Source organism: Filicampus tigris, chromosome 20, assembly GCF_054856515.1.
Source record: "Filicampus tigris isolate MCC_2025a chromosome 20, RoL_Ftig_1.0, whole genome shotgun sequence".
Lineage (NCBI taxonomy): Eukaryota > Metazoa > Chordata > Actinopteri > Syngnathiformes > Syngnathidae > Filicampus > Filicampus tigris.
Window position 1 is genome coordinate 7,862,501 of NC_141236.1, and position 24,287 is coordinate 7,886,787.

A 24,287-nucleotide genomic window follows, 5' to 3' on the forward strand; every position below is an offset into this window, starting at 1 on the left:
AACACGCCCACACACACTACACACAAGCATGCCTACACAAAAGCAGGAAAGGGATCAGAACTCCCAAGTAGGAAAAGACGCAGTCAAAAAGAGGTGAGGAATCTACGGCTCGTGGGCCAGTTACGGGCCGCCGGGATTTAAATTGCGCTAACTTAAAATCATTTCATCGTCATCGAGAAATGCTCATTGGATTTCGTACTATCCTTTTTTTTTGTATGAATCCAAAATTGATATCGAAATGTGCTTGGAAAAGCACACTGCAGTATGGAGTAACGGCAGCCACACTCTCCACTCACCAATACACACACAGACACACACTAAGAATCAGAACTCATGTAAAGCAGTCAGCATACAACAAAATAAATAAAAAAATCACTGTGAGTTGAGCAATGTTCAATTTACGGTCTGTTTCAGAGGGATTAAATTAAATTTAAATAGACAAAAAATTGTAAGGAAATGTACCCATACATAATCATCATATTTCAAAATAAACTAATTAAAAAAAAATCACTAACTCTTGATAGAAAATCAGCTTGATAAGTCACTTTTTTGTTGCTGCAGTGACAACTACACACACACTCACACGCACGGACACACACTCTGAAGACACACGTTCCTCACTGACTCAGTAGAAGAAGCTGTCCGCTCTCCGTGGTGCTGAAGCCCGCTCGTCCCATCTTCCAGCAGGTTTCCCCCCCACCAAAACCGCCGGAGACCCCAACCCGCAGCGACTGCGAGCACCTGAGCTGAGCGGGAAAGAGAGGAGGAAGAAGAGGCGGGAAAAAGAGAGAGAGAGAGAGAAAGAGAGAGAGAGAGCGCGAGCGAGCGAGCAGACGGAGGGATGCCTCCCCTCAAATCCTCACGAATGCACCAAAAAAAAAAAAAAAACAAAAAAAAAAAAAAAGAAAGGAAAGAAAAGAAAATCCACTTGATCCAGTGCACTAAAAACTAAAGGTGATAAAGCGAAGTCATCCGGTGCGCGTCACTCCACATCCCCGCAGTGGCTCTGACTCTGGCTCAGTTGCAGGTTGCGCCGCCAGTGAGGTCTGACGGCGGCAGACCGCCCCCCACCCCCAGCCTCCAACTCCCACCCTCAAAGCTGCCCACCCCCCACCTGAGGCTGCCGAAGTGCCCGCCTCCACCTCTGCGCCTGCACAAAAGTGCACCTGAGCTTTTAGGTTCTACTCAGAGGGAGTTGCGTGGTAGTAAAGGCGGCAAACGGCGATTTTGCAAGGCAAGTCTGTCGTCTAATCTTTGAAAAATCTAAGCTATTAAAGGTGGTTCATGATACATAAAAGTGATTTTTTTGGATTTATTTTTTTAGTGTGGGTTGTAGTAGTGTAGGTTGGGGGTGAGGGGTAGGTGGCGCGAACCCTCCCCCTTGGTGTACACTGCAGAACCTCACGGCAGCTGCGCACTTTTTAATCGGCACGCTGAGAGTACAACTAAAAACTTGAGTTCATTCACAAGGCTTTTGTTTGAACTCCTGCTATTATTTTCCTGTTTCTTATTTTTGTATATTTCTCAAATACATTTAAAATATTTGTTCAGACATTTTTGGTAGTTTTTTATTTTTGTTATTTTTTTTTTTCAAAAGAATTTATATTTTGCTGTTTATAGTTTTCACATTGTTGAATATATGTTTTTGTCAACTAAAAAAAAACCATCTACTTCTTTCTCCTTTTTTAGGGGGCAAAGTGGAAATATGAACTTGCTGATGGTGATTAGAGTCCTCTTGGAGTTCCAATAGATTATTGGTTTGGAATTAAATTATTTACATATTTATAATAACTTGTCGGATTTTTATGCATTTTTTTTCCTGTCTTTGTTGGTTCACACAAGACGAAGCTGATGGTCCGCTTGGAAAATCCCACCTCATATTTTTCCAGTCCATTTATGCCTCCTTGTGATTCTGGATGGATTACAGTTGATCTTTTTTTGGGGTGAACATGTACGTAGAATTTCACACATTTTTGTGTCTTTTTTGCCAGACGTATTCCACGGGATGAGAAGAAGCGCATTTACAGGAAGTTATTGCGACGTAAATGGACTCATAGTGAAAACAGTAAGACTTTTGTTACCAGACGCTTCATAATAACAGCTCAAATGATGGATTTGGATGGATGTGTTTTTTTGGTTTTTTTTAAACTGTAGAATTGAGATTTTTTGTGGTTACATAAAATGTGGCAAAAAAGCAAGCAAGATGATGCTTTCAGGTTCCCTGTTCCACTGTCATTTATTGGTACACATACTATAAAACAGTATTAAAGGAGCCGGGTAACAACCGCGTCCATCTTCGCCTTAAGTTCAACAGTACATTAGAAATACAAAAAAAGACAAGAAAGAACACACGCACACACACACACACATAGTATGGTTGGTTAGAGAGCTACAATTAAGAAAAATAAATAAAATTAAAAATAAAAAAAAAGGTGGAGGGGGGGAATATTTGTAAAAATAATTTTCGCTTCTGGACCGAGTGGAAAAACAACATAAGGCAAAAAAAAAAAAAAAAAGTTTTTAAAAGGGGGGGGAGAGAGAAAAACAACCTCTAACAAACAATTCAACTACACAACATATCTAATTTATATAATATATATGTTCATTTATTTATATATACATATATATGTATAGATATCTCCATATAAATACCCCTTGAATTTGGCATTGACGCTTGCTCAAATAAGTTAAAACAATCCTAACAGACATCGAGTGGCACATTTGCAAAGCCAAAGAATATAAGCACTTTTTTTTTTTCCTTGCCTTGCAGGAGGTCATTCCTCCAGGGGCGGCTTCTGCTCGTACCAATTAGATGGAAAACAAAAATAAAAGGGGAAAAAAAAAAAAGACATTGCCATTCGCCACATGTGACGACATCCTGATGATGTCATGATGCTGCTGCTGCATTTTGGTGGTCATTTTTGTAGTTTTTTTTTTGTAGCATCAGCTTGAATTGTTATTACTGCTGTTGTGTATTATTTTACATTAGAGGTGGGCAAAATTTTGTCCTCTGGGGTCACGTGTGATTTTTAAAATGGACAGCGGCTGCTAGGTCACGTGAGGGTAAATTCATTAAAAAAAAAAAAAAAAAAAAAAGTTAAAATGTGTATGCAAAAATAGTTTGTATTGTATGTATGTAAAAAAAGAAAAAAAAAAAAGAAAGATGATTTAATAAAAAAAAAATTAAACTACGTTTGTTTTAATATTTGTATGTTTTCTATGAACAAATTATTTAATGTGATGAAAACAAATACATAAAATGAATTAACTCAATATATCTTTTTTTTTTTTGGGAGGAAAACAAAACTGTTAAATGAATGGAAGAAAACTCTTGATAAACAATTGTAAATGCTGAAATGAAAGAACAGCCTTTGCCCACCCCTGTTTTACATGCTAAAAACAATTTGAAGAATTTAAAGGGGGAATTCAATAAAACATGTTCAAATGTAAATATTTCAGGCAACACAACCGCTTTTTTTTTTTTGCAATAAAATCCTAAGTAATTTTTTTGCCTAATGATTCCATACAACTGGATTGAAAAATGTTCATCACTTAATGATTTATTAGCAACCCAATTGCATGGAAGTGGTTGACGAGAAAATCAGAATCAATTTAATTGATCTTAGAGTGTTTTCGGAGCATCGCTGACGGTGAAAACAACACTGGCGCGTTTTCATTGAGGTGTAACGTCACGAGTGCGGGCATTTTTTTTGTTTTTGTTTCTTTTTTAACAGTTGCTACTTCCAAAAAATATGATTTATAAAAACAGCATTGCGTTAGAAATCAAGTGTGATTGTACAAACAGTGCTACATTCCAATCATGTCACATACAAACAAACAGTTTATGTGCGCAGTTTCAAAGCTAAATGGTGTTGTAAGTGGGCTACGGTGTGTTTTTTATGTGTGTGCGTGTGTGTGTGTGTGTGTGTGGGTGGGGGGGGGCTGAGCTTTTGGCGTGTGTGTGCGCCTCAGACGCTCACACCACCGTGGCAGGTCTGCGCTCCATCTCCTCCTCCAACTTGGCCATCTGCTGCATGTCCTTTGCCTTTAAACATGAAATATATATATATATAAATATATATGAAATATGCAGTGCATATAAAAAGTCTACACACCCCTGTTCAAAATGCCAGCTTTTTGTGATATAAAAAAAAAAAAAATGAGACCAGGATGAATTATTTTCAAACTTCTTCCATGAATGTGACTGTTAACCTGTAAATCTCATAAAAAAAAAAAAAAAAAAAAAAAAAGAAATACTATAAATACAACTAATGTGTTTGCAGAAGTGTGCACACCCTAACTGGGATGTGGCTATCTTCAGAAGTAGTTCAGATGTTCTAGCAGGCTTTTCCTGACGTGTTTTCCTTCTAGCAGACACCTAAATGTTTTGTGTTAACACTGACTGGTATTTTGAACGTTATTTAGTGGCCACGCCCCCCTAAGCCAACCACATTTTACACTTATAACAATTTTATACATACGCAGGGTTTAGGGGCTAGGGTTGTTGTTCAACGGCAATCAACGTAAAATTGATTCAAATATAACCCAGCTAAAATCATCTCAAAATGGATTCATGTTGTCTAGTGTGGCTGTTTTTTTTTTTTTTTATTAGTTTTTTGCAAGCTGCTGCCTGTACAAGTGACAATCTTTTCCTTCTTATACTTAACATACCAACTAAAAAAGTTCGCCCCTGTTGGCCACTTGAAATCAAGGCAGCTCTCTTTCAACAGATGGCTGCTTCGCTTAGTTTCTTCAAGTCTAAATTGCCAATAAAAAGATCCTATCACCACCCTGTAGCAAGTATGCGATCATTAAATAGAGACAAAACCTTTGAAAATACTGTTCGAGGCAGCCTTGAGGGCATTCTAAAGCATAAAAATATGAATAATGAAAAAAAAAAAAAGAAAAAAAACGTGTCATGGTATAACCGTGGAGGAGGTGCCTACCTTTTTGTTTGTTTGCATGGTGTGATGCCAAAAGCTGTGCCAGGAGAAGCAAATCAAATTAAAAACAACCAAAAATGAACATACGTGTTCACATCCATACGTCACACACGTACACACACACACACACACACACACGGGTGGATGGAGATGAACGAACATCAATATCCTTGTAAGGGCGTCATTCATTTAGAGATTGAATGTCGTTTCGTGTACCGAATGAAATTACGAGTGAATGTAGACATTTTTAATAATAAATGTGACTTGGATGGAATGTTTTGTTCTACCTGTTCATTGAACTTGTCCAGTTTCTCCACCTGCTCTCTTTGGTTCTTCTCCAGCTGTTCCATTTCCTTCTGGTGCTTCATGGCCAACTAACACACACACACACACACACACACACACACACGCACACGCGCAAATGTAACGTCGAGCCCGCTGAACTAGCACACACGCGTGTTTCCTGCGTGTGTACGCACCCTCTTCCTCTCATCCATGAACTTCTTGGTGTTGCTGCTGTTCAACTCGCGCACTCTCCTGCGCGTCACAAACAAAATGGCGTCGTCAAACGGATGACGTAATTTACGAGTCAGGTTGCGCAACGCCAGAATGTCATACAGTACGGAATGTCCTTGCACACAGAGTCACCGGACCCTGAGAAGATTCGGACAGTCCGACACGCATGACAACATTGAACACTCCATCATGTGTGGACACACTATGTTAATAATGAGTGTGTGTGTGTGTGTGTGTGTGTTGCACCTTTCTCTCTCCGCCTTGTTTTTGATGCTTTTGTCCTGGCTGATGGCTTTGCTGTTCTCCATGGACATCTTGGCCTGGTTGGCTCGCATCTCTTTGCTCTGCCTGCATCGTGGCAACAAATCGAAAAATGTGCAGTTTACAGTACTCGATGTTGTACACACGAGTGAATTTTCAAGCATGTCTAACCGCTCGTGTATGAGTTTGAGCTGTCCGGTCTGCTGCTCCTGCACACTACTCAGCAGCTTCTTGAGGTGCTCGCACTGCTGCGTGACGTGGGCGTCCTTCATGTCCTGCTCTTCGCTGCTGTGGCCGCCGATCAGCTCCGACCATTCCTTGGTGTGCTGCGCCGTTATGTCCTTCACCTACGGCGCGCAGCAACGTCAGCCACGTCGGCACGACGGCGGTGGCAAAAGGCTCGCGCGTGTCTGTGAATGTCGCACCTTCGCTTTGTGATCGGCGACCAGCGTTTGGATCTTGTCTTCCGTTTCCTTCTTCAGCTCTTGGCAATTGTTTTCCCTGATGGACAAGTCATGAGGTAAACTTGTACACTCTAGTGTGATCATAAAAAGGCGCACTTTTCACTGACTCAGTCGGAGAAATCAGATTTCTTGTGGAACTGCATCAGAGTATAAAGCCTGGTCTTAATATTTTGGTTGACTTATTGTCCGCTTGTAGACCCCTCCCAAAGCTTGAATTTGTGCTCTCACCATTCCAAGAGGAAAATGTGAGTAAAATAAATACTAGAGATAGACCGATATGCTTTTTTTCAGGGCCGATACCGATTATTGGTAGTCGAGGAGGCCGATAACCGATATTTGGAGCCGATATTCATTTTCAGTAAAAAGGAAAATATTGGCATCAAATTCAAAAGAAAAATTTACTCTTCACTTTATTGCAACGTCTTTAAGCATGTTTATTGAAGAATGATTCAGCATAATGTTGATTTTTTTTTGAAATTATTATTTCAAGACGTTTTTGACAATATACATATAATATCCAATATTAGCTGTATATAACTAACTGACAATAACTGACAATATACCGCTGTTATAAAATTCTAACAAAAAGTTCAGGGAGCACCCAGGGTTGTCAGCATGTCTTAAAAAGGATCAATGAAAACTTAAACAATAGCTCCATGTAGTTTTCTACAGTAAATCAAAATTTCAAAATGACAGAAATGTTAAACTTTCACATATCTTTGTTTTGATTTCCACCGTTTTAAATTGATTTATTATCGGCCAGCGGTTTTTAAAAAAGGCCGATGCCGATATTTGTCAAAAAGCCAAATATCGGTGCCGATAATCGGCCCGGCCGATAATCGGTCCATCCCTAATAAATACCTTGATTCCCAGTTACTAGTTAACGCGGGGTTTCAAATTATTCTGCACAATCAATTATTCACTGATGAGTGCCGTGAAAAAAAGGCTGTTAGCATCGGGAGCTTTGTTCAAACACATTCAAATTGTTGATGACTTTAAAACGACGCTGACTGTCAGGAAAAATCGGAGAAAAATGTCACTTTCAGAACAATTTGGAACACTGCACTTCTCCGACTTCTTCTCTTTATCGTGAGAGCTGCGGTTGCCGTTTTACCCTCGTTTTTTGATGGCTTTCTCCAGCAGCTTCTCCAGTGTGCTCTTCTCCTTGTCGTGCGTCGACACCATCTTGTCCACCTGCGTGCAGTGCGCTTTCTGCATCACGTTTTGATCCTGTAAAAACAACCAAATAAACACACACATTCCCTATGCCATGTACGGAGAAAGCATCGGAACACTGCCTGCTCACTCACCTTCAAGTGTTTCTTTTTTAAGGCGCTCAGCTCCTTTTGTTGCTTTTTTAAGAGTTTAATATACGTCTGCACGGGGGAGAGATGCACATTACTTCACCGGTAACAGATTTCCTTTTTTTTTGTTTTTTGTTTTAATACAAACGACTTTTTAAAAATGTACCTTCATTTGCTTTAAGTCGTCAATGCTGACGTTAGGTACAAGTGCGTTATCTGCAACAGTGCAGGACAACACTTAATGACACGGTGTGTTTTTTTTTTTTTTTTTTTTCCCCCCAAAGAATGCAGGTGTGTAACGCCCGTGTACCTTTCTTGATCTCTGCCGTGTTGTTCTGGGCGGCGTTGGAGGTCTGAGCGACGTCGGAGCTGCTCTGCGGCGTCACGCTGGCCTTGACGGTATCCCCTTTGCCCTTTCCCTTCTTGTCATTCTTGGAGCTTCCACTTGGGACGTCAGCGATGTCGTTCTGAGACGGGACACACACACGCCGCCAATCGTCAGTTTTGGCGATAGTGGGTCGGCGCATCATTTTTAGATTTTTTTTTTATTGTGTGTGTGAAGTGAAGGTACCGTGTCAATGCCGAGGGCTTTCATCTGGTCGGCTCTTTTCTCCGCAATGGTCAGAAACTTCTTCGGGTCGGACAGAGCGTCTACGATAGCTGCAAAATATCATAAAAATTCACCTGGTTCAAAAAAAACGCACAGATGCACATTCAACTTTATTTGACTTTTTTTTTTTTTTTTTTTTTTTTTTAGAAAAAAACTAGAAAATGAAGGAAAATACATAAAATATTAGAGGACCCCTGAAAAAAATATTCAATGTGCATAAAGCTTTTTATTACAAAAATATTAACTGCTACTAAATAACTAATAATAAGAAAATGATTATTTATGAAAATATCTATAATTTCAGATCTATTTTAAAATATACTCTCTATGCATTTCATTATATTCTGAATGTTGCCCTTTTTTTTTTTTTTAAACAAAATATATCAAACTGTAAAAAAATAAATAAATAAATAAACCACCTCCCCATTTATAACGCTGTAAATCCGATACAAGCATAGCTGGAAACACAACAAGGGCTTGGCAGAAGTATAAAAAGAAAAGCAATCACTAAACAATCAAAAACAAAGCGATTCGCGCATCAGAGCCCCCCAGCGGGAAGAGACGCGGTCATTTTCCTTGCCGCCCAACCCTTTGGCTTCATTTAATGACAGCTGCAAATGTCTTCTCATTTGCATGTTTAAAGCCTTTGCGGCAGCACATTGCCTTGCGCCGTCATTACTGGGAAACCAACCGGCGGCACAGAGGAAGGAAGTCAAAAGAAAACCAAAACAAAGTTCCCCCGAAGGCCTTATCATAAACCGAGTGGCGCGAAATAAACCCGGGAACCATTGGGTAACGCCGGCGCATGTTTGCTTGGCCTACCCCCAAAGCCGTCGGGTACGTAAGTTTTGAGGATGATCTGGCAGAAGATGGTGGGCAGCGAGAGGGGCTTGTTGCCCTCGTTGCGCAGGGAGATGTGACGGTAGCCGGCCTGCAGGCCGTCCAGGGGCAGGATGCGCTGGCCGATCAACTTGTTGTTGTCGTCGTACACGGCCAGGCGCAGCACCGCCAGATCCGGCAAGATCACCTGCAAGGAAACGCACAAAGCGTCAACGAAAGGCCGCTTTGCCATTTTCTTAAAGCGGAAGTCAACCCAAACATTTTTTTTTTTCAAGAATGTGTTCTATGCAAGCCCACTAGTTGAAACAGGTTTTGATAAATATTGCGTTTGTGGAATAAGTGTTAATCCACTCGTTTTTAGCCATCTCCGGGGGCGGCCATTTTGTCACTTCTGTCAACAGAAAATGACATCACAACTGTTTACAACGACCAATCGCGGCTCAGATTCAGAAAACAGGTCGGCCGTGATCGGTCGTTGTGAGCAGTTTTGATGTCATTTTCAGTCGACAGAAGACAAAATGGCCGCCCGCAGAGATGGCTAAAAACGAGCGCATTTTGCTGCTTAACTCTTATCCCACAAACGAAAAATGAATCCGAATGCCTTGTTTCAACTAGTGGGCCTGCTGGCGACATATTCTTGAAAAAAATATATGTGTGGGTCGACTTCCCGCTTTAAAATGTTAAACCCGAACCGAGCGTTATCGTCTTCGATGGAAGCGCAACACTGACAGGGCCATCTCCATAACAACACATGCATCTTGGGCTGCTGTGTATCTAGTATACTTATATCTATATGCGCGTGTGTGTGTGTGTGTCTAGGTATGAACCAACTCCTGGAGAGAAGCCAGAGTCTTGAGATAAGTGAACAAAGAGCAGAGGATGATTAATCCACGGCGAAGAGATAAGCGAATCCTCATGAACGGGCGCAAAGTGGGGCGTGGCGCCAACCCCGCCTGGGTTGTGACTCATCCCGGGAGTTTTGCTTGTTGCCCACGCACGCACGAACGCACGCACGGCAGCTGAGCTTTTCAAGGTGTTTGCCGGTTCCCGCCGGCCGCGTGTGCACATGTGACAAAAGGGATCTTGCCGGCAGCCTGTGATGCCCCTCACAGATAGTGCTCGCAGTGCGTGCGCGCGTGTGTGTGCGTGCGTGTGTGTGTAGTGTTGCATGAGGCTGTGATTGATGGTGTGTGTTAAAAGGAGCCGGAGTCACAGTCACGGCCGAGAGACTTCTCATTGTGCTGAGAGCAGCACTTTCACACGTACACAGCAACCTGCGACAGCCCGTCAGTGGAAACTCAATTTTATTGATATGTAATACATTCGATTATTTATCGAGGTTTTTACTTGAAAATACATACGAATAAACACACGCAACCTCGCCTGAAATCGGGGGCCGATAACAGATATTTGGTGCTGGTGTTTATTTGCAGTAAAAGGGAAAATATTGTTGTCAAAATGTTGAAAGCTTCAAAATGCCAAATATCCGCACCAATAATCGGCCCGGTTGATAATCGGTCCATCCCTAATATACCTACACGCCCTCAAAATCAATCAGGCGTACCTTTCTAAAAACGAAGGGTTCCTCATTGTAGGCGGGATTGAGCCCGTTGTTCATCACCATGCGCGTGCGGAACTCTTTGCGTATGGTGTCGGTTGGCAGGCCGTACATGTCCACCTCCACGTAGGTGCCGATCTTCTTGTCCGACAGGAACTGACCCGAGAACACCTGCGTTGGGAAGGACGAAGGAGTGCGCCGTTTTGGCCAGTGCGCTCGGCACAATCAAAACGGCTACTACGTACTTGTTCCGAGAACAAGTGTAAATAAGGCCGGAAAATGTGTCTGTTTTAAGTTTAATGTTGGACACATCTCGATTTTGTAGCATTTTAGACCCAATGTAATGTTTTTTTACACACGCTAATGAGGCATATTTACACCTTATTTCATCTACAGTTTGCCGCAGTGTTTATTCCTGTCGATTTGGCCGACGTGGGAGTCAAGCTGCTACTGACGGGGTGCACTGATCTGCACCTTTAGGCTGCACTCGCATTGATTGGCATTCAATTCGGATTTTATACACACCAAGAAGAGGCCTGAGCCCCAGCCGAGGGTATCCGATCCCGTGTGATTTTTTTTTTCTATTCACGCCGGCACGCATATTCCAACTGTGACACTTTAGAATAAACGTTTAGAATTGTGTCACTCGAACCCTGCGGCTGCATCAAAAAGTCATCTCACCTCTCATTTCATACTTTTGAGTCATTTTAGGTCGACAAATAATCAGTCAAAAATGAGCATATTTAGCTTTGTTAAGGTAGATTTTTGACGCATTTGAGGACGCCGGTCTTCTTGATGTTGTGACCTGTGAGCGTATCTGTTGTAATTCCGCAGAAAGGGAATGCGTGTGATCACATCTGGTGCCTCACCTGTACACTGCATGTGGCGGCGATGACGCCATCCACTGGCGTCTCCGAGAAGGGATCAAACATCCGGTCGGACCGTCGCATGAAGTCGGGCTTCAGCAGGTACCTGATGTGCCCAATAAGAGGGGGGAAAAAAAAAAAAAAAAAAAAAAAATCAATGAAATGATATGTTTCACTTTCACTGGATGTTTTTCTAATAGATCCTAATGGAGCGCCCGTGTCCCATTAGACATAACGGCTGTTTGGCAAAAGCCCCACGACCTCCCTGTTTATGACACATATTACATTTCCAGCATTAGCAGTGAAGTCGGAGTCCTCAGGGTGAGAGGGGCGGGGGGGGGGCGGTTCGCAGGAGGAATAGACAGATGACTTCTCCCGAAAACCACTTACAGGCCCCGGGGAGCGGGAGTCGGCGGCAACGGTCGCCAACGGCAACCGCTAATGAGATGTGACAAGCTTTAAATGATGAGAGAGAGAGAGAGAGAGAGAGGAAGGAGATGCTCTCACCCGCAGGATCCGTTGTACTCAAACTTTCCCTGGTTCAGCTGCATGGCCAGATCTGAGGAGGAGGCAAAACACAAGAGAAAAATCAAAAGCATAGCAAAGCAAAGCAAAGCCTCACAACGCGCTCATCCTCTCGCGCCAGCGCCCCCGGCCCTGCGCATGGCCAGCTGCAGGAGGCGCCATATGTCGTATGGCCCTTTAGCCTCGGGTGGCGGGGCAACAGCTGCTTTACAACAGGCTCGCTCGCGCCCACGATGGAGGCGTACAGTCAAGTGTGGTGTGCTAAAGTAGAAACTGGCCTTCATCTTTCCGTTCATTTTCTATCGCGCTTTCCGGTTACAGACAAACAGGCAATTCCCTTTGCTCAAACAAGCGAACAACTTTTCCCCCCTCAATGTTGCAATTGTGATTTTATTTAATTTCAGGTTTTATTCTTTCTCCTTTATGTATATGAAACACTTCTTAATTAATGTAATTGTAAATCTCTTGGAGTACTGTTGTAAAATGCTGAGGCCTGAAGTAAATGCTGAAAAACACAAAAAGTGTGATTACTTTTGTCAGTGTGTGATACGGACATGTACGGTACAATGTCAGTATCATACATAAATGTTTTACTCTTATAGGTTAGGCTTATGCTAAAATAAAACAGCAGAGTGGAGAGCAAGGCACGTAACATTTTTGTTTTTTTTCCCCATTGTCATTACTTCCAATGGGATGAATTGCTTCTGAATACACAATGAAAAAAAAAAAAAAAAAAAAAACCGTTAACCTGAGTGCGCACACATCTTCGCACCACACGCATGCATCACAGAAGCCTCTAAGACGCTTTTAAACATTTTGTCCCTCGCCTGCCTTTAATTAATCGTCGAGAGAGCGTATATTTAGAACCTGCGTGTGTGCGCGTGAGGTCGACGGAGGCCCGGCGTGGCGTGATGCGGTACCTGGGGTCTGGAAGTTGAGCGAGACCATCTGGCAGCCGGCGTTCCAGAAGATCTGAGGCATGTAATTACTGGAGTCCACTCGGCCCCCTTTGGGGTAGATACGGCTCATCTGACGCTTGTTGTAGCTGCGCTCGGGCTCAGGAACATTCCGACAAAGACGCGGCGCGTGCGTGCGTGTGCGTTGTGCATTTATGTGTGAGCACGCGCATCATGTGCACCGCAGGACTATTTTTAGTGTGAACAGCTTGGGTCAAGCAGTCCCTTTGGAGGAAGAAAGTGTGTGCCAAGCCAAGCAACACAGTTCACATTTTATCCAAGAGCAAAAAACATGACAAAAAGTGGCGGATGATGTGATGATCCAGTTTCACTTCAAATTATTATTTATTTACCACGCACCATGTATATTTGTTTATCTATTTTATGCTAGTGGCATATAGCGGAACAAAAAAAAAATGCTCTTCCACTAGATAGCAGAAGGTACAACTTACTTTTGCTGCCATTCGTGTGATGAAAAAAATAGCTTTGGGTTCAAATCCATTTGTGAGTAAACAAAGTGGAGAGCATCGTTCATTTCAGTATACATACATACTGTTTTTGGCCGTTTTGTTGGATGGTGTCCCTTGGCTGAATAAAAGGTCGGGAAATACCGTCCGGACTAAGTAACCCCGGAATCCAAAGGATACTTGACAAATTCGATGGCGTTGGTCTTCAAGTAGCCGAGGCCCACCGACTCATTGAAAGACGACATGTTGTGGTAGATGTTTTTCTCTAAAGAGGAATCATTTTTAAAAAGAACAAGTCATATTTAAAATATTCAAATTACAACAACATTTCATGCAAAGATAATAAAGATGATCCAAGAGAGATCCTTCTTCATTTTTTTTTCCCCCCTGAAAAAAAAAATAAATAAAAAAATCCGTAGAATAAGAGAGAAACGCGAGCTCACCCTCAGCCACATCGAAACTCTGGAACTTGACGGGCTGCGCGTAGTTGACCATGGCGGAGAGGTATGGGTGGATGTTGGTGGTGGCACCCACGTACGTGTATTGAGCAATCAGAGCCTCCTCCAAGTCCTCGGAGCCGTCGCCGCCCTGATTAAACGCACAAACTGGATCGGACCCGTGTGCCGCTGGGCCGCATGTGGGCCAAGTCGCACACTGACCTTCTTGTTGTTGTCTGGGTCGGATGCCTCCGATATGTCTGTCGCGTCGGCTATTTCCGTCGCTTCGGAGATCTCCGTCGTCTCGTCTTCGGGCACCTGGAAGCCGGGGCAAAGGTATGGGATGGAGCAACATGATGCTGGATGTGGTCTGGTAAAAGCGAGGCAATCTCACCTTTTTGATACTGTTGCTGCGCTCCTCCGTTTTCTTGGCGTTCACGGCGTTAGGTTGAGAGTCACTGTTGGCCTCTTTGTCACTGGGCGCCTCCGACAGGCTGCTGGGCGCCTCTGAAGTCACATCTTTATCTTCGGGCTCTTTTTCTCCTGCGCGGCGGTTTTCGGCACATTTTTAATACGCGCGGACACAAGCAACGGGCATTTTCAATGTATTCATTTTCCAGCCATATCGACGTTCGATATACCGCGTCAACTGAAATTGACATCGAAGCGCCGCCCGGGCTCGCGTCACAGCGATTTTTCTGGGTTCGCTCACATGACGTTCACGACGCGAGCCCAAGGGAACTTTGACGTCGGTGTCAGTCAACAGCAGCGGGGCGGTATAATGTCAAAATGGCTGCGACAAAACCGGTGCATTAATCTGCTTAATTTCTTATTCCACCAACACAATATTAATCAGAGCACCAACTTTAGACTTGTGGGGGCACATTGAACAGATTATTGCAAAGGAAATGTGTTCCCGAGTTTCCCTTCAAGGAGTGACTGTAGTACAATGCATCCAGAAAGTATTCTCATTTTCTAGTTTGAATAAATTTGCTATTTTTTAATGTTGGCACTTTGGGTTGTGGCGGAACAAACAGCTAACCGTTCTCCGTATCGTCCTCGTTCTCCTCTCCCATGATGATGGCTGTGGTGTTGGTCTCTCCCGCCTCCATGTGCTTCTTGAAGGCCTCCAGTTGCTCTGTATGATGGATTAAAAAAAAAAAAAAAACATGAAACTGCGAAATGGCTCTAGAATGAAGACACATCCTACAGGTGGTGTACTTACTCTGCTCCACTTCCGGTTTCAAGCGCTTGTTTTTGATGAGGATTTTTCGTTTGAGGTCATTCGGCGAGGGTAAAGGACGGCCGGATTCGATCTGCAAAAGGGAACGGTTGCTTGTTGGAATCGTAGCGAGTAGTCGAAGTGGTTTCCGGAGGAAAAAGATGTTACCGGAAAGTTGTCCAGGGGCTGCTTCTGGAGAAATTCACCAAAGATCTCCTCACAATACTTGGCCATTTTGTACTGTTGTGGTTTACTGTAAACACATAAGCAGACGTGCTTGATACCGAATACAGTATTTACAGCCCTTTGATTTTTCCACATTTTTTTTTTTGGAGGATGGATAGATAGACATATTGCATTTCAAATAAAGAAACTAGAAAAAAAAAAACGCTCAGCCTTTGCCATGAAGCTCAAACGTGAGCTCATGTGCATTCTGTTTCCACTCATCATCCTTATGTCATTTCTACGTCTGAATTGGTAAACTCAGTGGACAGTACAGGTCAGAGTACATTCAGCAAACATGAAGACAAAGGAATTGTCTGCAAACCTCACTTCATGTTCAAAAAGACTTTAAGCTATAATTGCTGAGAAAACATCAACAAAGTACTGAGCAAAGGCTGTAGATACCTAAGTACTGTATATATGAAAAATTCAACGAATAAATAGATTTGCAAAAAGGGGCAAATCCATGTTGTGGTGGAAAAGTGGCATTAAAAAAGTTCACACTCAGAAAGTATTCTTCGTATTTAAATTTTAAATATTAAATTTTAATACTTGAAAAAAATATATTTATGTTGTCATGATGGAGCATTGTGTATAATACGCTGAGTAGAAAATGACGGCACCGTAGCAAAGTCTATGAATACTAACAATACGTGCATGATAATTTCTTAAAAAAAAAAAAAAAACTACTTTTGCAAAAGCGAGAAAAACAAACACGTATTCAAATTGTCATGTCAGGAAAGAAACAATTCAGTCCATTTTGACACAACAAAATGGAGAAAAAGTTGTCGTTAATACTTTTCCGGATGCACTGTACGCTACATAAAAACACAGCATCATCAAAATAGCGCAAAAATACCTGCAGTGGTTCTCAAAGGATAAAATGACAGGAAACTCGGAGGTGACAAATGCCGTGTCCTTGATGGCTTGGATTACATCCTGTATGGGGTGATGGCAGATGTAATAACAGAGTCTTTACACAAGAGGGTGCCCGCACACCATGTAAAAGAAGCCGCTTACCTTGAACAGGATGTCGGTGCACATGGCCTTGCCGTGAGTGATGATGGGCTCCTGGTCTTCTCCTTTGCCGTCCCAGCAGTCCAGCTCAACGCATCTGACGCGCACAATTCAACATGGCATCGGCATACTCGGCCTATAATGTGGATTCACGGATTGAAAGACTACCTGCATCCCGAGAGCAGGGCCTGGCGATACATCTCCACCGACGACTTGCCGCCAAACTGCCGGCCCGTCAGGTAGGAGTTGTGGGACGAGCTGATGAAGTAGTGGGCCAGCGGCTGGTCCATGTCCTGGTACAGCTCCAGGCGGTCCAGGAACACCGGCGCGTTCTCGTCCGACATCAGGTAGCGGCAGAAACCGTCGCTGGACATGTGGCCTGGACATTAGAGGATTGAAGTGGATGAGATTTCGGACACTGCATTGATTTGTCAATCATCAAGTCATTATAACGTTTATCCAGCAAGGACATCGTAATTAGAAAAAGTACACTTATTAACTCAAATTGATATCAAAATAACACTTCAATTAACAGAAATAATTTGTAACTCAGTTTATGCATAGTTTTATGTGTTGATTGTTGTTGCTAAGAGCATTCATTTAGAATTTAGATTTAGAGGAACTGCATAAAATTTGACCCAGACAGACAAAAATCACAATCCATTAGTCGATTATAAAGTCAATAGAGTAACAACAAACCTGATTTCATGACATACTTAATTTTAATAATAGTCAGAATATTCATGCAATCATTTTAACTAAATTTAAATAATACTCATTTTGTAATTTCAGAATCAGTAATGAAAACTATTAAATATTTCAGGGAATTATGTCTTATTAAAATATAACACATATTATTAAAATAGATTAAAAATACATTCCTTAAATAAGGGCTCAAAAACATCTGCAACAAATGACAAAATCAATATACACAGATACATATTTATTTGTATAGTTAAATATACTGAAAATAAATATATATCTTATGTTACTCAGAGACAATTTGATTTTACATTGAATTTATAAAATCGGATTTTTATATTATTATTATTCACAATGATTTACAATAATGTGAATCATAATTTCACACATTTGGCAAAGAAAATCTCCACATTTGAGGTTCAAATAATGCTATAAAATATATTTAAGAAATTAAATGTGCTTATTTGAATATAATCATTGATTTTAAAAATGCCTTGTTTTTTTGTTTTTTTTTAAATCATGTGAAATGAGTGCTCTCTAAAGGTCTAATTACCGCTAATTGTATGAGCAGTTATTGTCAAGAATGTGGCGCGACCACTTGTAGTTTCATTTGTGCACTGACAGATGGCAGCAGAAGCCCACAATAACTCTGTCATTCCTCCTCCTCTCTCACCTTTCTTCTTCAGCTCTCCGTCCCGTTCATATTTCTCGATGATCTGCGTGGCTCTCTTGGGATCGTAGAATGGGAAGAGAATCTCGTTGAGCCGGGGGTCCCGCTGGTTCTGGGGAGCGAGCGTCAATAAGATGAAATCGAAGCCATGACCAACGTAGCGATTATAATAGTCTAAAAAATAAACATTTTTTTGTATTTATTTATTTTTTTTAAAGTGGCACGTCTGACACACAGCACACGGGGGATGGTGACTCAAATGTTACGCCAAATCACAAATAGGTGCTCTCTTGTATCATGTGCGGTGCGGTGGCCACAGAAACACAACAAAGCCAGCGGGAAGCAACAGGACGGAAAACTTCCACCCTCCCGTTGCCGTGGCAACACCCATCAGACACCGGGCTAGGCTGAGGAGGGAGGGTCGGGATGTAATGAAGACGGTGAGGAAGGGGGGCACAGGGGGAGAGGATGAGGGATGGCATGCAGAGGAAGTTGCCCTTGGAAGTAAAATAGTCTCCTTAATGGAGATAATGAGGGTGGTGAAGGCAAGGCAAATACGCACACGCGCACACGCACCCACGCACACACACAGAGGAAAGTTAACGAAATAATAATAAGCGCTTACTTCATTGAGAAAGCTGACTAACTGGTCTACTGTTAAATAATCACTTTTGCTCCCATTGCTGCAAAGGAATCGATTAGAAAAGAGAAAAACAAAAAATGTTAGGCCTGTGGAAATAGTCAGTCAGTCGTTCACGCAGCAGGCAGTCCGTTCACATGATCAGAAACGACAAGCTCTTTCGTTTGTTCCCTTTTGCGGGGACTGATCGTCCCCCCGGTGAAAATGTCGTTAGGTAGAAGACCATTAATGCCGGAGAACTGGAGAAGCGGGTTAGAGGCTCTTTAGTTAGTGCGGCAGGCGCAGCAACAGTGTTTGTCACCATTATTTACAAGTGGATGCAGCAGTAAGGGGATAACGTAAGCGGTGAATCTCCTTCATTTTGGAGGTTTAAAAACGGAGCTACAGTGGAACCTCTAAAGTCAACTTGGCGAGAAGAAAATGCCCTGTAAAAATTTGAATGTAAATGAAGTCAGATCGTTTGATTGTAATTTGCACTATAGAGAATGACAGAGCGTGTATGTATTTAGCAAAACAACATAAAGTTGCCTTACAAAACTCTAGTAGCTTAATGCTAAACCCCATAGCCGGGCTAAAGCTATTTCATTTAGCATTCTACTTTATTATGCTAGTACTGCATACTTTAATGAGTAAAATAAAACATGAAAAAAAGAGTGCCATTTTTCAACACGGAGAAACACTTTTTCTGGTTGAGTCTAAGTCAAGGTACCACTGTAACATAAAAACAATCGGCATAGTAAGTCAAGTTTTTATAGACAGAATGGACTGCGCTCCGTTTTAGAGGTTCCATTGTTTTACGAACACAAAGTGCGGGAACGTCTTAGAAAGAAGCAGGGCGGATTCTCACATCTTCTTGAAGAGGTCCTCGAGGTCGGTGCGAGGGCAGATCTTCTGCGTGAGCGCGTAGAAAATGTCGAAGGTGAACACCGAGGGTTCGATCTCGTCGTTCTGTGGGCGGGATGAAAAATATTTGGCCGTCCGTTGAAGCTACAGCTACATGTCGCTGGAATGCGAGAGCCCACCTTGCCGCTCGGAAGGCCCAAATCCTTCAGAGCCTGGAAAATGCCCTTCTCCGTCTTGCCCGACGCAAACGTCCGCGTGATCCTAGTAAGAGTTCGTCGCGTCAAAATGAGTTCCGGCCTGGGTGCCAACTGGCTCTTACCCTCTCACAGGAATCTTGCCGTTAACATTGGTCAGGACGCACATTTTCATCCAGCTGAGACAAGGACACACAGCAGTTAGACACATTAGCCAACGACCTGCATGCCGGGCGGCCGCCAATTGCACTCACTGCTTCTTTAGGCAAGTCATCGGACACACGTTGTTGGCCTTGAAGTTGTGAATCACCGACCTCAACCCCTCCGTCCATTTCTGTACGCACAAAACGGCAGCGAGCGGCGTATCATGCACTTTCTTGCATTCGGAAGCTCCGGTTCCAGTGTTTTGCACATTTTCGCCCCCAAATTCAATCCGATTTTAAAAAAAAACAAAAAAAAACGAACCCGTACCCGTCAACGTCAGAGCAGAACTGATCTCTTTAGCCGCACCTTACGATGCTACAGGCAATTCTCGACCTTCTCACAAATTTTCGATAACTAAGAGGCCAGAGTTTATGAATTGGAAATGTACAGGAGCTCAGTGAGGGGGAGAGAAAACACTTTTATCGATATCTGTGCCAGCGGCCGCGTACCGCGTGACTGACGTCAAGATAAAGCCATTAAGCAAGATAACACAGGTTGTTGTGGGGGCAGTGTGTGCGTGTGCATGTGTGCGTGTTGATGTAAATAACTCTATCACCTCTTGAAGACTGCTACTGCGGGCCATGTGCATGCCAGAAGGCGCTGACGGTGTCTTGGTGAGCGCGAGTGTGTGTGTGAGTAAACCTGTGGGCAAAAATGCTGTGCGTGTGTGTGTGTGTGTGTTGATGAATAAATATCATGGGTCACCCCATGGCGACAAAAACTACGGAGCGTAAACATCCTTGATAAAAAACACAATCGGCCTCTTTTAAGGCTTTCCAAAAACAACCAGTGAATTTGACCATTTCAACCACAGGCAACTTTTATGACTTAAAAATGTATTTTTCATCATTTCGACGATATTCATGTCAAATGAGACCATATTGTTTTGCTGGTTGGCTGAGTTGAGCCCCAAAAAAGTAGCGCGGAGCATGTGGGCTAAATTCCTCGGTTATTTGTTATTTGACATTTTATCCTATCATTATTTCAGTCCTTTATTTATACGTCATGTATCCCGGATTTGTTTTTTCAGAAAACAAATGCCCTCAATCCAGCGGATTTGTCACTTTGCAATGACTGGAGAGCTATAAGTAGCATCTGCTAAGCAAGCGTCTACGAGCTTTGTCAAACAGCTAATAAAAGCCACCGTGAGTGAGCTACGCCGAAAGACACAGTCTGTCGTCACGACATATATACGCCAATGCAGCTATTTTCAGTCGGTTGCACACACGAGAATGCTGTCCCGCTGTTCTTTTCAGGACGGCGACAAGTGAGAGGATCATTAAAGTCGTGAGGATTCAAACACCAGAGGAATTTTGCTCCAGGCAAGGCATCGGGGGCCATTTTGTGACCTTCAGTTCAATTTTTATCAGTTAACTCAGATGTAACGCGGCTTACAACGGAACATTGCAAGAAGGATTAATAAGTCTGGGGCTTACAATCCTGACTGTTCAACATTTCAAATATTTACGACAGCAAATCCTGGTGCACAGAGTGGGGCCGAGAGACACACGGTGTGAATGGGATGTTAAAAGCAGTCAAGGTAAACAAAGGTCCGATTGTCGGATTGTCTCTGATAGGTTCGCCTGATCTGCTGGTAAAATGCTCTGGAAGTCTACCGTAAATGTTAAATCTGTTAAGTGCCCATTTCAGTCACATAAAGCGCATGCCTATAATCGGCATATTGCTCCATAAACTGTCGCTTTCCCTGTCTCGTTTGCCTTACCCTGGCCGTGTCTGGGTTCTCCGCCACCATGAACATAAAGTTGAGGTTGACCAGGTCGGCGCCGCTGCAGATGCAGATGATGCAGCCCTCCAGCTCCGCCTCCATCTTCCCCATGGCCTCGAACGACGACAGGATCTTCGGGTCCTGGTGTGGAACCAAAGGCCATTTCATACGTAAGGCGATGACAAACATAACCAAAGTAATGTCTGGAAAGTACAGTACATCTGGGGTTTTTTTCAAAAAGTTTGAAAAATAAATACTCAAAGTAAATTACAGACATCTGAAAAATGTACTCGAAGTAGTACGCCACCACTGCGTAACGCCCCTCTGTCACGTACTGTACATGTGTACAAGTGTGTGTGTGTGTGTGTGTGTGTGTCAAGACGGGAAGCAAAGCACCCAGCAACAGGCAGAGCGAGGCCAGCAGATGTGCACAATAAGTGCCATTCGTCACACGCGTGGCTCATTGCATTACGTGTGCTTGTGTCGGTAACAACGTTAGCCTCGCAGGAGAAGCCCTCTCATCGCCACTCTCCGTGTGTGTGTGTGTGTGTGTGTGTGTGTGTGTGTGTGTGTGTGTGTGTGTGTGTGTGTGCGTGAGGCGTTAGCAGAGCAGCAGCAGCAGCAACACAACGGACAAGAGGAGCCACTATCTGGCCGCAGCATCTTGATGCGTGCCCTTACACACGCACACACTCTCCGGGGGATCAAACAAGTGCACGTCTGCTCACTGTCAACAGTGCGGAGCGAGCTGCTAATGGCCACGTAAGCCACCTCCTCGCACCTGTGTTGCCCAGCAGGCCGCTAACGGGCGACTTGATGGCTTGCGTCTTGATTCTACACACACGCGCACACAAACCGCGTTACAAGAAAGTTACGACTTGATATGTAGAAAACGTTAGGGATGGACCGATTGTCGGCACCGATATTTGTCTTTTTGACGAGTATAGGCAAACCTGAAACCTTGTTCAATAAACATGCTTAAAGACGTTGCAACGTGAAGAGTACATTTTTCTTTAGATTTTGATGCCAATATTTACCTTTTGACTGAAAATGAATATCGGCTCCAAATATCGGTTATTGGCCCCCTTGACTACTAATAATCGGTATCGGCCCTGAAAAAAAGCATATCGGTCTATCTCTAGAAAATGTGTATAAAGTATAACTTCAGACCTTTCCAATACTCTCTCTTTTTTAATTAAAATTTTAACGTATGCAAGTCGTAGCCCATTTATTTAAATTCACATGCAATTATTGATTGATTAGTACGCACACCACACACTTATGTATCCAACCTACATTTGCACCTCTATCTTCCTCCACATTATCAAAATAAAGAAAGAAAGCTGGTTTCCAACATGACAAACTGACAAGTGGATGTCTATTTTGGTGTAACTGTCATATTGTGGCATAATGACTTATGTGAGAGGGACGGCGTGTCTTCTCGGCGTCGGCTTTTGACCCGAGCGTGCAAACGCCTTAACCCGATGCATCAAAAGCAAAGGAGCGGCTCCAGACATAAAAGAATGACATCCGTGTTCAGCTTTTTTTTTTTCTTTTTTTTTTTTTTTTCTTTTATCACCGTGAGAGTGCTTTGGTGGTGTGTGCTTTTTCTCACCTTGGGGACGGCGCCGACACGGATACTGTTGATGAGGGAACACTCCAGCACCTGGCCTTCCTGTAGGGGAGACGAGGAAGTGGAGAGGAATGACAATTAGAGAGCTGGGAACCAGACTTGCGTTGGTCTTAAATAATCATCTGACAAGAGCAATGCGACTGAGGGTCACATTAACCCGAATACAGCTGACACCTCCAGCAAAATAACACTCATCAAGGCTGCATAAGAGGCTAGGAAGAACTTCATTTTGGGGTTTTACATAGATGGTCCTTGAGCTAGTACCTTGCCTTCACTTTTCCAGGTGATGAAGAAGCCAGACTCATCCACTTTCACCTGACAATTGGGCTCAAAGAAGTACGGATCCTGAAGAGAGGCGAAACAGTTAAATCAATCAATTTTCATGGGGGAAAAGAAACTTCCCTCAAACGTTATGTAGCATAAAATAAAACTACCATAAGTCTCCCAAAAAGGTGTAAAGGTTAAAATAAGACAAAAGTAAAAGACCAAAAGTCATGCAAAAAAAAACAAACAAAAAAAAAACCAGGTAATAAATGTACATTCTCCAAAGGCATATGTTTAAATACAACTACTGTAAGGCCCCTAAAAGCTGCTGACACTAAATAAAACTACCATACATCTCCTTTAAAAAAAAAAAAAAAAAACTACTGCAGTGTGCACCAATAGTTATACGGTATAAAAAAAAAATAATAATAAAAAAAAATTTAAAAAAAGCACACAATCCTCTCAAAAGTTGCATGGGCCAAACATGTTTTATTCTAAACACTCCCAAAAGTTAAAAGGATAAAATAAAGCAAACACCCCAAAATTGAGCAATTAAAAGTAAGTATTAAAACACAATGCACAGCTTGAAATCAAACCACTGCAAAACTCCCCAAACTTGCCCAAATTACAATAAAACAAGTATAAAAACTGCAAATGTTATGCAGTTTAAAATTAAACGACTGTAAAGAAAAAAAAAAAAAAATTGCACATGTAAAACAAAACGACGGATTCTGACTCTCCATTTGATGAAACCTCCAAAAAAGACCAACAGAACCGTGTGATAGACGCGTTAAAAGCTCGAGCGGCTTTAATCTCAAAAGCACAGCCTACACCTGCGTCGGTCTCCCCTCGTAAAAAAAAAAAAAAAAGACTTATAAAAAAAAAATAAATGATGGCCGACTGTTAAAATCTAACCTGTCACGGTGTGTGACAAGCTAAAAGCTTTCACATTCTTGTTCCGAAAGGACGTCTTTCACGGCATGTCCTGTAGTGGCCTCGTCTCACATTTTTATTGATTTGTCTCAAAATATGATCAATATCGGGGTTTTATATGGTCGTCATTATGCGGCGGTTCCACCGACATCCATCAAGGACCGAGGACCCAAGCGCTGGATGCAGGCGTGATGGCTTGGGGAAGCCTTTTGACTGTTAGCTTGACTGATTACTGAGGACACAGTTGACCTTCCCGCCTGCCAATTTATC

At 42.7% G+C, this 24,287-nt stretch overlaps 2 protein-coding genes and 1 long non-coding RNA gene across 7 annotated transcripts in view; 1 reads left to right on the plus strand and 2 right to left on the minus strand.

Moving 5' to 3' along the window:
- lamp5 (lysosome associated membrane protein 5) overlaps positions 1 to 1,046 on the minus strand; it is a 5,076-nt gene extending 4,030 nt beyond the window's left edge. The window contains exon 1 of the mRNA XM_086019856.1: positions 626 to 1,046. Within this exon, the coding sequence (XP_085875982.1) occupies positions 626 to 677 (52 nt within the window). The 5' untranslated portion in view covers positions 678 to 1,046. The remainder of the gene's footprint in view (positions 1 to 625) is intronic.
- Positions 1,047 to 2,217: 1,171 nt separating this feature from the next.
- plcb4b (phospholipase C, beta 4b) overlaps positions 2,218 to 24,287 on the minus strand; it is a 43,812-nt gene continuing 21,742 nt past the window's right edge. For 4 of the 5 annotated variants that reach the window (XM_086018884.1, XM_086018881.1, XM_086018883.1 and 1 more), the window contains 36 exons: positions 23,085 to 23,165; positions 22,803 to 22,862; positions 21,185 to 21,328; positions 19,512 to 19,591; positions 19,383 to 19,436; positions 19,243 to 19,324; positions 19,068 to 19,168; positions 18,206 to 18,263; positions 17,584 to 17,692; positions 16,377 to 16,587; positions 16,212 to 16,305; positions 16,051 to 16,130; positions 15,138 to 15,222; positions 14,973 to 15,063; positions 14,790 to 14,885; positions 14,142 to 14,290; positions 13,970 to 14,065; positions 13,754 to 13,898; positions 13,491 to 13,575; positions 12,808 to 12,932; positions 11,870 to 11,921; positions 11,366 to 11,468; positions 10,503 to 10,667; positions 8,921 to 9,125; positions 8,060 to 8,148; positions 7,799 to 7,955; positions 7,655 to 7,704; positions 7,495 to 7,560; positions 7,299 to 7,414; positions 6,146 to 6,221; positions 5,892 to 6,067; positions 5,706 to 5,807; positions 5,423 to 5,480; positions 5,231 to 5,317; positions 4,947 to 4,980; positions 2,218 to 4,045 (listed from right to left, as the gene is read on the minus strand). In XM_086018884.1, coding sequence (XP_085875010.1) covers positions 3,969 to 4,045; positions 4,947 to 4,980; positions 5,231 to 5,317; positions 5,423 to 5,480; positions 5,706 to 5,807; positions 5,892 to 6,067; positions 6,146 to 6,221; positions 7,299 to 7,414; positions 7,495 to 7,560; positions 7,655 to 7,704; positions 7,799 to 7,955; positions 8,060 to 8,148; positions 8,921 to 9,125; positions 10,503 to 10,667; positions 11,366 to 11,468; positions 11,870 to 11,921; positions 12,808 to 12,932; positions 13,491 to 13,575; positions 13,754 to 13,898; positions 13,970 to 14,065; positions 14,142 to 14,290; positions 14,790 to 14,885; positions 14,973 to 15,063; positions 15,138 to 15,222; positions 16,051 to 16,130; positions 16,212 to 16,305; positions 16,377 to 16,587; positions 17,584 to 17,692; positions 18,206 to 18,263; positions 19,068 to 19,168; positions 19,243 to 19,324; positions 19,383 to 19,436; positions 19,512 to 19,591; positions 21,185 to 21,328; positions 22,803 to 22,862; positions 23,085 to 23,165 — 3,639 coding nt within the window. In that variant the 3' untranslated portion in view covers positions 2,218 to 3,968. The remainder of the gene's footprint in view (positions 4,046 to 4,946; positions 4,981 to 5,230; positions 5,318 to 5,422; positions 5,481 to 5,705; positions 5,808 to 5,891; positions 6,068 to 6,145; positions 6,222 to 7,298; positions 7,415 to 7,494; positions 7,561 to 7,654; positions 7,705 to 7,798; positions 7,956 to 8,059; positions 8,149 to 8,920; positions 9,126 to 10,502; positions 10,668 to 11,365; positions 11,469 to 11,869; positions 11,922 to 12,807; positions 12,933 to 13,490; positions 13,576 to 13,753; positions 13,899 to 13,969; positions 14,066 to 14,141; positions 14,291 to 14,789; positions 14,886 to 14,972; positions 15,064 to 15,137; positions 15,223 to 16,050; positions 16,131 to 16,211; positions 16,306 to 16,376; positions 16,588 to 17,583; positions 17,693 to 18,205; positions 18,264 to 19,067; positions 19,169 to 19,242; positions 19,325 to 19,382; positions 19,437 to 19,511; positions 19,592 to 21,184; positions 21,329 to 22,802; positions 22,863 to 23,084; positions 23,166 to 24,287) is intronic. The other variant, XM_086018885.1, reaches the window with a different exon arrangement.
- LOC147128135 (uncharacterized) lies at positions 20,641 to 22,493 on the plus strand. Its single transcript, XR_015083875.1, has 3 exons — positions 20,641 to 21,001; positions 21,225 to 21,357; positions 21,796 to 22,493. It is a non-coding gene; the product is annotated as an uncharacterized LOC147128135 (long non-coding RNA).